The 12,449-nt window shown below is 41.9% G+C and overlaps 1 protein-coding gene across 1 annotated transcript in view; it reads left to right on the plus strand.

The window, feature by feature from the left end:
- Nucleotides 1-12,449, plus strand: part of LOC140208355 (uncharacterized) — a 94,442-nt gene that overhangs the window by 18,815 nt on the left and 63,178 nt on the right. The window contains exon 3 of the mRNA XM_072276959.1: nucleotides 6,023-6,214. Within this exon, the coding sequence (XP_072133060.1) occupies nucleotides 6,023-6,214 (192 nt within the window). The remainder of the gene's footprint in view (nucleotides 1-6,022; nucleotides 6,215-12,449) is intronic.

Below are 12,449 nucleotides of genomic sequence, written 5' to 3' on the forward strand. Positions count from 1 at the left end.
ATCTATCCCCCTCATAATTTTAAACACCTCTATCAAGACCCCCTCAACCTTCTACGCTCCAAAGAGTAAAGACCCAACTTTTTCAACCTTTCTCTGTAACTTAGGAGGTGAAACCCAGGCAACATTTTAGTAAACCTTTTAGAATGCACGATTTCTCTCCCTCTTTCACCAAATTTCAATCCCTCATTATGATATTGTAGCCATTATTGGGACTTGGTTGCGCCCAACAGTCTGAGGGATTTAGAGGATAAATTTGTAGAGAGATCGCAGACCATGCCAAGAAAGAAAGGTTGATTCAGTAAGTGATTTTAACTTTCCATATATTGACAGGGGCTCCCATACTGTAAAAGGACTAGATGGAGTAGAGTTTGTCAATGTGCCCCTGATCAGTAGGTAGAACTCCTGACGCAAAAGTGTGCAACGAGCTGTTAGGAAATGATCCAGGGCTGGTGACAGGAATTAGTGATCATAATGCTATGAGATTCAAAGTAAATATGTGAAAAGATAGATCTGGACCACGGGTTGAGATTCTAAGTTGGAGAAAGGTCAATTTTGAACGTATCAGAAATGAGCTGACAAGTGTGGTTTGGGACAGACGTTTTCTGGCAAAGGAGTACTTGTAAGTGGGAGGCCTTCAGAAGTTAAATTTTGAGGGTGTAGAGTTTGTATGTGCCTGTCAAAATAAAAGTTGAAAGGTAACTGGTGCAGGGAACCTTGCTTTTCCAGAGATATTGAGGCCACGGATATTTTGTTCCTCCAAATGCCTCAGACTGTTTGGTGCTACCAAGACCCGTTAATGACTACAATATTATAATTCCACACACTGAGCTCATCAGACTGTTTTTTAGTCATCTTCTGTTGGTTTCTAATAGCTTCCCAATAGTGTTTGCTCTTTTGTTTGCCCTCTCTTTGGCTTTTATGTTGGCCTTGGCTTCTCATTTCAGCCACAGTTGTGTCCTTCTGCCTTTCCAATGCTTTCACTTCTTTGGGATGTATCGATCACTCAGCTCCCGAATTGCTCCCAGAAGCTCCAGCCATTGCTGCTCCGTTGTCACTCCTACCTTTTCCCTTCCAAACAAGTTTGTCCAGCTTCTCTGTCATAGAAACATGGAGAAGTTCATTATGGAAACAGACTAATTGTCCCTTCCAGTCAATGCCAAAAAGCATTTAACCTGTCTAATGCAACTATCTGCACTGGGACCATCGCCCTCCATACCCCTACCATCCAGGCTCCCATCCAAACTTCTTTTAAATGGTGAAACTGAGCTCATATTCACCACTTGTGCTGGCATCTCATTCCACACTCTCACGACCATTTCAGTAAAGAGCTTTTCCAAATGTTCCAGTTAAATTTTCACCTTCCCCACTTACCCATGACCTCTGGTTGTCATCCCACCCAACCTCAGTGGAAAAAGCTGCTAGCGTTTACACTATCTATACACTCATAATTTTATATACTAACAAATCCTCAAAGCAATGTGTACTTTCTTTGTTTATATTAGGAACCTTTTCTAGGTGTATAAGATGATGAGGGGCATTGAGCCAGAGGTTTTTCCCAGGGCTGAAATGGCTAACATGAGGGGGCATAGTTTTAAAGTGCTTGGAAATAGATACCGAGGGGATGTCAGGGGTAAGTTTTTTTACACAGAGAGTGATGGGTGTGTGGAATGCACTGCCAGCAGCGGTGGTCGAGGCAGATACAATAGGGTCTATTAACAGCCTCTTAGAAAGGGACATGGAGCTTAGAAACATAGAGGTCTATGTGCTAGGGAAATTCCAGGCAGTTTCTAGAGTAAGTTACATGGTTGGGACAACATTGTGGGCTGAATGGCCTGGAATATGCTGTGTATTTCTATGCTTTATGTTGAACAGCAAAATAACTTTGGCTATCCTACACTCCTCCGTCACTAAGGACAATTTCAGCACTTGCCTCCTACAGGGTCTGAGGGAGCACCTTGTCATGACCTGGAGATTTTCCACCCTAATCTGCCTCAGGATAGCAAATATCTCCTCTTCTTTAATCTGTACAGGATCCACAATTTTTATGCTGCTTTTCCTCACTCCCGTAGACCCTGTGTCCATCTCCTGAGTAAATAGAGATGAAAAAAAATACTTAAGATCTCTCCCATCTGCTTTGGTTCCACACGTGGATTCCCATTCCGGTTTTCCAGAGGACCAACTTTGTCCCTTGCAATCCTTTTGCTCTTAATCTATCTCTAGAATCCCTGAGGATTACCTTTCCTCTTTTCTGTGAGGGCAACCTCTTGCCTTCTCTTAGCCATCCTGATTTATTTCTTATGTGTTCTCTTGAATTTCTTATACTCCATAAGAACCTACCTGCCTATCCCTGTTATGCAACATCATTTTGTGCTTCATCAGGATCTCAATATGTCTTGCAAACCAAAGTTCCCTGCAGTTTTTATCTTTACCTTTTATTCTGACAAGCACATACCCACTCTGTATTCTCAAAATTTCACTTTGAAGGCCTCCCATTTACCAAGCACACCTTTGTCTTAAAGCAGCCTGTCCCAATCTGCAGTTGCCAGATCCTAGTGTCATAATTCCAGGTGTTGATCCATGCGCTGAACACACCCGCTTTTCCTACGCTGCTCCTTGCATTGAAATATATGGGCCTCAGCATATTCACTGCACCATGCTCAACTTTTTCATTCCTGACTTTGTCTGAAGTCTGAACAACAACTGTCTCCACAACCCCTCCACTATCTGTTCTGTTATTCAGGCTCCCATTCATCCTGCAACTTTTGTTTCACAGACCCCACACACTGTGAAGCACTAGCAAGCCTTACCATTGGTATCAGATACATTCTTGTTTTGTTCCCCAAACTCATGAATCCTCTATTACCCCTTTGGCTTTCCTCTCCCAGATCAAAAAACAAGGAGGTGCATACCAGGTACAGGCAGATAGGAGTAAATGGGGTACTGATGAGGTACAGGAAATTCAGGTGAAGTAGCCCCAGCAGACAAGGTGAAGGAGAATCCTCAGAGATTCTGCAGGTATGTTAAGACCAAAAAGATTGCAAGGGACAAAATTGTTCCTCTGGAAGATCAGAATGGTAATCCATACGAGGAGACAAAATATATGGGGGAGATTTTAAATATTTTTTTGCATCTGTATTTACTCAGGAGATGGACACAGAGTCTATAGCAGTGAGGCAAAGCAGCATCAACTTCATGGACCTGTACGGATTACAGAGGTGGAGGTGTTTTCTGTCTTAAGGCAAATTAGCATGGATAAATCCCCAGGGCCTGACAAGTTGTTACCTGGGACCCTGCAGAAGACAAGTGCAGAAACTGTCGGGGCCCAAGCACAGATATTTAAATCATCCTCAGTGACACGTGAGGGACTGGAGGATTGGAGGACAGCCAATGTTGCTCCGCGTGTAAGAAAGACTCTTAAAAAGAAACTAGAATTTTATATGTTGGTGAGCTTGACATCAGTAATGGGAAAGTTACTGGAACGTATGTGCAGGAACCGGATATATCAGTATTTAGATAGTTGTGGACTGATTAAGGATAGACAGCATGGCTTTGTGCATGGTAGTTCATGTCTAACCAATCTTCTAGAGCTTCTTGAGGAAGTTATCAGGAAAGTGGATGAAGGCAAGGCAGTGGATGTTGTCTACATGGACTTGAGCAAGGCACTTGACAAAGTCTCATATGGGAGGTTGGTCAAGAATGTTCAGTCACTCAGCATTCAAGATGAGATAGTAAATCGGATGAGACACTGACTTTGGGAGAAGCCAGACTGTGGTAGCAGATGGTTGCCTCTCTGACTGGAGTCCTGTGACTAGTGGTGGTGTTGCACAGGGATCAGTGCTGCATCTGTTGTTTGTCATTTATAGCAGTAATCTGGATGATAACATGGTTAACTGGAGCAGCAAATTTCTGTATGACATTAGGACTGGGGGTGTAGTGGACAGTGAGGAAGAATATAATATCTTGCAGTGTGATCTGGACCAGCCGAAGAAATGTAAAATGGAATTTAATGGAGACAAGTGCGAGGTGTTGCATTTTGGTAGGATTAAGGTCTTGCACAGTGAATGCTCGGACACTGAGGGGTGCTGTAGAAGAAAGGGATCTGGGAATACGGGTCTATAAATCACTGAAAGTGGTGTCACAGTTCGATAGGGACGGAAGGAAAGATCTTGGCATATTGGCCTTCATGAACCAAAGTACTGAGTACAAGAGATGGATGTTATGTTGACATTTTACAATACATTGGTGAGGCCTAATTTTGAATGTTGTGTGCAGTTTTGGTCACCTACTTACAGGAAAGATGTAAGAGAGGTTGAAAGAGTTCAGAGAAAATTCAGAAGGATGTTGCCAGGTCTGGAGGACTTGGGTTATAAGGAGAGATTGAACACGTCAGGGCTTTATTCCTTGGAATGTAGAAGATCGAGGGGAGATTTGATGGAGGTATACCACAGATTTTAGGGTTATAGATAGGGTAAATGCAAGCTGGCTTCTTCCACTGAGATTGAGTGGGACTACAACCGGAGGCCATGGGTTAAGGTTGAAAGGTGAGATGTTAAGGCGAACATGAGGGGAAACTTCTTCACACAGATGGTCATCTGTGTGTCGAATGAGCAGCCAGCACAAGTGGTGCATGCGAGCTCAATTTCAACATTGAAGAGGTTTGTATAGGTATCTGGATGGTAGGGATATGGGATTAGACAGTTTAAATAGTTCAGTACAAACCAGATGGCCCATAGGGCCTGTTTCTGTGTTGTACTTTTGCATGACTCTGTGACAAGAACATGAAATAATACTGATATTCACTCTAAGTCCTTTTAACAGCTGTGCATACCAATAATTCATCTGGGCGGGAAATTTTTACATGGCTTCAAAACTGTGATGCTTTAAATTAACAGTACATAAAAGGAAATCCCAGCTGCATGTCAACAAAGGCTATTTGTGTGAGAGTATTTCAGTTACAGTGGGGCCAGGCACCCACGCAACTCAGTGGGAACCGGGAATAATACCAATGGAGAGGGTCAAACTGAGCCAAGTCGCAGATTGGTGACAGCAGAAACATAGAAAAAAAACCTAATCCACAATACAGGCTCTTTGGCCCACAAAGCTGTGCCGAACATGTCCTTACCTGAGAAATTACCTAGGGTTAGCCATAGCTCTTTAATTTTCTGAGCTCCATATACCTGTCCAGGGGTCTCTTAAAAGACCCTATTGTATCCGCCTCCATCACTGTTACCGGCAGCCCCTTCCACGCAGTCACCACTCTCTGCATAAAAAAAAGCTTACCCCTGATATCTCCTCTGTATCCATTCTCATAGACACAGAAAGAACATCAGAGAATTTGATGGTCATTCCAGATACCATCACTGTGCCCAGTTAGAAGATGATTTCTCTCTCCAAGTTGGGTTGAACTTCACTGTGACAGTGTGATGCCAGATCACACCTTGACAGCTCAAGTGATCTCATCTGAAATGTTGTCCTGCACCCATTGATGGAATTTGTAAATCTTTTTTCAGGGTAAAAACAATAAGGAATTTATCTACAGGAATCTCAAACACAACACGCCAGTTTTGCTGTCTCTGTCCAGATATTTAAGAAGTGGAGCAAGGGATTCACTCGATCATCCTTCCTGCTCAGATGGTGGGGAGGGATTCACTATCTGACCAACTAGCACGCCCATTATTTTACACAGAGGAAAGGCATTCATCTGCTCAGACAGTGGGAATGGATTCACTCTGTCATCTCAACTGAAGGTACATCAGCAAGTTCACACTGGGACAAGGCCATTCATCTGTTCTGTGTGTGAGAAGGTATTCAGTCAGTCTTCCCAACTGTGAACACACCAGTCAGTTCACACTGGGCAGAGGCTGGTCATTTGCTGAATTTGTGGGGAAGGATTCACTCAGTCATCTGCCCTAATGTCTCACCAGCGAGTTCACACTGGGGAGAAGGCATTCACCTGCTCAGACTGTGGGATGGGATTCACTCGGTCATCGGACCTACTGAGACACCAGTCAGTTCACACCAGTGAGACGCCATTCACCTGCTCAGACTGTGGGAAGGGATTCACTCGGTCATCCACCCTAATGGCACACCAGCGAGTTCACACTGGGGAGAGGCCATTCACCTGCTCAGACTGTGGGAAGGGATTCACTTGCTCATCCCAACTGAAGATACATCAGCGATTTCACACTGGAGAGAGGCCGTTCACCTGCTCAGAATGTGGGAAGAGATTCACTCAGTCATATAACCTACTGAAACACCAGTCAGTTCACACTGGGGAGAGGCCATTCACCTGCTCAGACTGCGGGAAGGGATTCACTCGGTCATCCGACCTACTGAAACACCAGTCAGTTCACACTGGGGAGAGGCCGTTCACCTGCTCAGTCTGTGGGAAGAGATTCACTCGATCATCCACCCTACAGAGACACCTGCGAGTTCACACCGGAGAGAGGCCATTCACCTGCTTAGACTGTGGGAAGGGATTCACTCGGTCATCCACCCTAATAGCACACCAGCGAGTTCACACTGGGGAGAGGCCGTTCACTTGCTCAGACTGTGGGAAGGGATTCACTCGGTCATCTCAACGACAGAGGCACCAGCAAGTTCACACTGGGTAGAGGCCGATCACCTGGTTGGACTTTGGGAAAAGATTCTCTCTGCCAAATCAACCAGATGTGCATCATTGAGTTCACACTGGGGAGAGGCCATTCACCTGCTGCGAATGTGGGAAGCCATTCCCTCAGTTATCTATCCTTATGACCCACTACCGGGTTCACACTAGGGGAGAGGCTGTTCACCTGCTGTGAATGTGGGAAGTGATTCACTCAGTCATCTAACCTTATGTAACTCTCGCTTAGCTAGCAGCTTAATATAGGTTGTGACAGCCCCCCAGCCCGGCCAACGTTAAGAAATCTCGTTTGCGTGGATGCTGTGTGATGTGTCTCCTGTTACAAATCAGTACCCCGAAATAACGAACAGTACACAATATGCGATTAAATAATTGAGCTTTATAATTCCTACTTTGACTATATGGTTAGTGAAGTAAACAAAAAAAGAGAAAAAGGGCCCACTCTCTCCATTCTCATCTTCTCATCTCTCCCCAGCAAAAAACCACAAAAATCTCTCTTCCAGACTCACAAGAAAGAACATTTCTGTCATTGGATAGCCCCGCACTCTGAAACCCTGTTATCTCCAGTCGTAACCTAAACATTACTGCTGCAGAGAAGCCATTACCTCAGCAGTGAAACATTGCAGAGAGGCCATTACATGAGCAGTGAAATCTTACAGTGTCTGACAGCTGTGACACTCGACTGGATTCACACTGCGGAGAAAGTTTCAATAAGCTGCATGCTGGATATTTGTCCATCACCGTTGCTAAATGCAATTTCGAGAGTGACTGTCGGTGCTGAACTCTGCAATTATTGCTGCTGCTCACCACACCCAGTCTGCACCCTGGTCACTGGGCATGGGAGGAGTTTCTTCTGTTGCATATTCACCTTTAATGGGACTGGAGTTTAATATTCTGGATCTGAGAGAAATAAATCAGTTCTATTTTAAACTCAGTCTCTGGTACTTGGTGAATTTATAACACACCTAGTGTACAGCAGAGAGTCAACTCAGGCCGGCTGGACCCTGAGTTGGATTCTGTTCCAAGACGGTCCTCTTAAACCTTTCAGTCACCACTGTTACATATCTTGTGGGTATCTTGTGACTGTCTTATGACCATGATGTAATGCAGAATCTTATGAGCATGAGGTAATGGTCTTGTGATGGTGGGGTGATGTAATTTTCCCGCCAATGTGAGGTCACGTGATGACATGTTCACAACAGGTATATTACGGGGAACCCTGGTGTGACGCAGTTTGTCTTCAGCTGAGTTATTTTTAGTTTGTCAGATACTCCGTTATGCTGCGTATTTGTCTCATGATGCAGTTTCATTTTAAACCGGAGTTTTACTTTCTATTTTAAGATAAAACCTCTGTGCTGGCAGTTTTGCCAATATCTGCCAGGTTTTTGTTAGTTTTACCTTTGCAGTTCAGTATCAAAGAGTGAAGACCTTCATCAAAAGGACAGGAACCTGAAGGATCACAATAAGGTTGGAGTCGTTCAGCGGGGTAATGAAGGATCGACCTTATTGAGTCTTCCGTCAAGAAATAGTGACCTGCATCTGAGATAACTCCTGCAAAAGAGCAGGGAAGTTTCAGCAGTGTTACTTGCCTGGAAAAGGTCAGTTCCTTTACGCCGTTTTATTTCCTTCATCGTGAATCCTTTGGACAGAATCAGCAGAAACGTCATGTCTGTGAAGAAATCCGTCTCCAGAGAAGTCTCTCCTTATTGACTGTGTAAATCACTTGAACTTTTGAATTTACTACTTTAAGAACTGTGTTAGAATTTACCACTTTAAGAATTGTTGCAGAGTTGTGTATAGCAGTTAACTCCGGTTAAGTTAGTTGTTTGTTTACTTTTCACTATTGTGGAGCAAAGTTTCATAAATGTTTATGTTTGTTTAAAAAAAACACTGACTCATTTCTATATTCATTGTTGCTAATGCTGTAACCAATCGGGGGCTCTTGGGATTGTTCCGATTTTGAGGTTGAGTGCTTGTTTAATTAGTAATCTGATTTGAATAAGGCAATTTCCAATTGTTTTGTTTGATTGGTTTGTGGGTGGTATTCAGCAGCAATGAATATTGATGAGTTTATGGAATCACCAGACCTGGACTTATTAGCGATGGCGAAAAAGGGTGATGTATCCGAGATTGCTAGAGGGTTGGACCTTAAAGGAATTGCAAAAGTTACAACAAACCCATAATTCAAAGAAAAAGCATGACACACTATATAGCATCCGGTAATTTTGCTGGGGATGCGTTAGAAATGTTTCCATTCAGTAATCTTGAGGTGCAGTTCCATAACGAACAGATAAAGTTCGAACAAGTTAAAGTGGACTTGGAATGAAGTTAATTAGAAGAAGAATATAAACTAAGGGAATTTAAAACTAGAGAAGCAGATAAACAGAGACAGTTTGAGCTAGCGATGGAGAAATTAAAGTCTGAGAATCAGAATTCCGGTTCTATGAAATAGTTTCTTGCTAGTCGAGAAGTTATTTTGGCTCCTCCACTTAATGAAACAGAAGTGGACAAATATTTGTAACATTTTGAAATTGTTGCTCTCACTTCAAGGTGACCAAAAGATCAATGGCCAGTGATGTAACAAAGTATAATTAGAGGTAAGGCACAGAAAGTTTATACAGCAATAACTGCTGAGCAAACACTTGATTATGATACTGTGAAGCAGCATATATTGAAAGCGCATGAACTGGTTCCAGAAGCTTATAGAGAAAGATTCAGAAATTTGAAGAAAGCTGTGGACAAAAATTACGTGGATTTTACCTACGATAATTCTGTGTGTTTTGAGAGATGGGTTTCCTCTAAAAATGTGAATGGGGAGTAGAGTAAATTAAAAGAGTTGATTTTATTGGAGGAATTTAAAAGGTGCATCCCTATTGAGGTAAGGACATACTTAAATGAGAGGGACACTGCTACGTTGCAGGAGTCTGCTAAATTAGCTGATGAGTATGCTTTAATCCATAAGAGTAGATTTCCTCAGGGTAGAACTTTTAAAAGGAAAGATAGCACAGGGAGTCAAGGTAAACCAGAAATTAAGTCAGAAGTTCGTGAGAAAGGTAAGGATGAAGGGAAACATATGAAGGAAAGACATTTTGGTCCTATTTGTAATTATTGTAAGAAACCTGGACACATCATAGCTAACTGTTTCTGATTAAAGGAGAAGGCGGCAGTCCCGGATGCTTGTGTGCAACGTATTGAAACACTTGTAAATCCACAGAGTTCGATAAATACACATGAAGCTTTGTCAGACTTCGACCAAGTTAAGAGGGGATATGATTATTTTATAACCGAAGGATTTGTATCCTTGAAAGAGGGACCCAATCCAGTGCCAATAAAAATCCTTAGGGATACTGTAGCTTCTCAATCACTTATATTAGACAGTGTTCTCAAATTTAGTGATGAGTCTGACATTGGTGAGGTAAACTCTATAAGAGGTGTTGGGAGTGCCCTTATGCCAGTACATTTGCATAGAGCAAACTTAAGGTCAGGGTTAGTTACGGGACTTGTGAAGTTACGACTACAACCCAGTTTAAGGATGAATTGCATTTCTCTATTATTAGGGAATGACTTAGCAAACAGACAAGTCTTTCCAGAAGTGCATTTGACAACAAAGCCCATACCTGAGGAACCACAGATGGATTCTTCTAAAACGGATTCTTCCTGTGTTGTAACCCAAGCTAAGGCTAAAAAGATTGATGTGCAGGATGGGTCTGTTACCCATGACTGTTCAACTCGGGATTCAAATTTTGAGGATGTGTCAGAAACTTTCTTACCTTCATTGTTTGATCAAGATTCTGGTAGTAAGTCTGACCATGAAGATTTATCTCTATCTCAGAAAAAGATGATAACAGAGCAGAGTAGAAACCCTGAGATTATCAAATTAAAAGAACAAGCTCTTCCAGATAGTGAAATTGAGAAGGTGTCAGTAGGGTATTATTTTGAGAAAGGAGTATTAATGAGGAAGTGCAGATCACCTACAAGTCCTGCAAGTGAAGAATGGGAAGTTAATCACCAGGTAGTAGTTCCTAAAGTTTACTGGAATGAGATTTTAACTATGGTTCATAGTATGCCTTTGGGTGGCCATCAACGTGTAAAGAAAACTGCAAATAAGGTTTTTAAATATTTTTACTGGCCTACTTTAAGAAAAGATGTGGCGACATTTTGCAGAACGTGTCAAACTTGCCAAATTGTGGGTAAAGCTAATCAAGTTACTCCAGTGGCCCCACTGCAACCGATTCCAGCATTTGGTGAACCATTTTCCAAAATTATTATAGATCGTGTAGGCCCATTGCCAAAAACTAAGATTGGACATCAATATTTGCTGGTTATCATGTGCACAGCATCTAGGTTTGCAGAGGCCATTCCACTCAGGAATATAACAGCTAAAACGGTAATAAAGGCTCTTATAAAGTTCTTTACTTATTTTGGATTTCCTAAGGAAATACAATCTGATCAAGGTGGTAATTTTATGTCTGGATTGTTTCAGCAGAGAGATTATAAACTGGGAGCAAAACAGATTACCTCATCTGCATACCATCGTGAATCACAAGGAGCCTTGGAGAGGTTTCATTCTACCCTCAAAACCATGGTTAGGATGTATTGTGTGGAAAATGAAAAGGACTGGGATGAGGGCGTACATTTATTACTTTTTGCAGTCTGGGATTCAGTGCAGGAATCCCTAGGTTTTAGTCTTTTGAACTTGTGTTTGGGCATAGATTTAGAGGACCTTTGGACTTGTTGAAAGAGCAGTGGATTAATAAAGAGGTACATACGAATTTGCTGGATTATGTTTTAAAGTTCAAGGAAAGATTACTTAAAGCGTGTAGCTTAGCCAACGGAAACTTAAAGTTGGCTCAGGAGAAAATGAAAACGTGGTATGATAAGGATGCTAGAATGAGGTCATTTAAGCCTGGAGATAAGGTGTTGGTTCTTTTCCCGGTGCAAACGAACCCTTTACAAGCTAAATTCCATGGTCCTTATGAGGTTATATCCAAAGTTAATTATGTGGATTATATGATAAAAAACGCCAGATCAAAGAAGTCCCACACAGCTATGTCATATAAATATGATAAAACCATATTATGAGAAACAGTCTGCTACTATGACTGTTATGGTTAATAATAAAGAGGCTGATCCCACTAGGGACTTAATGGATGATTCATCTGAAACTCATTTTAAACCCAGCATTATTTCTGCCAGATCATCAAACTCAACAATTCTGGAAAATATTGATGAGAAATTAGCTCATTTATAGCCAGAGCAGAGACAACAAATGAAACAGTGAATTGTTAAATACAGTATAGGGATTTATTTCCAGACGTTCCTAAAAGAACCACTGTAGCTACAGTTGATGGAGATGTTGGAGATGCAAATCCCATAAAGCAACATCCATATAGGATGAACAGGGCAAAATGTGAACTTGTGAACAAGAAATTAAGTATATGTTAGAGAATAATATTATTAGACCTTCTAATTCGAATTCGAGTTAACCTTATGTGATGGTTCCTAAGCCAGACAGTAGTATTTGGTTTTGTACTGATTACAGGAAGGTGAATACTGTGACAAAAACTGATGCATATCCAATCCCTGGAGTAGATGATTGTGTGGATGAAGTGGGAAAAGCAAAGTTCCTTACAAAAATTGATTTGTTAAAAGGGTATTGGCATGTTCCATTGATGGTTAGAGGTCGAGAGATTTCTGCATTTGTAACCCCATCTGGGTTATACGAATATAATGTTCTTCCATTTGGGATGAAGGATGCACCAGGTAATTTGCAGCGGACGATTAATTCTGTGATTCATGGGCAGATGCCTATATTGATGATTTT

Source organism: Mobula birostris, chromosome 13, assembly GCF_030028105.1.
Source record: "Mobula birostris isolate sMobBir1 chromosome 13, sMobBir1.hap1, whole genome shotgun sequence".
In the NCBI taxonomy this organism is placed as follows: domain Eukaryota; kingdom Metazoa; phylum Chordata; class Chondrichthyes; order Myliobatiformes; family Myliobatidae; genus Mobula; species Mobula birostris.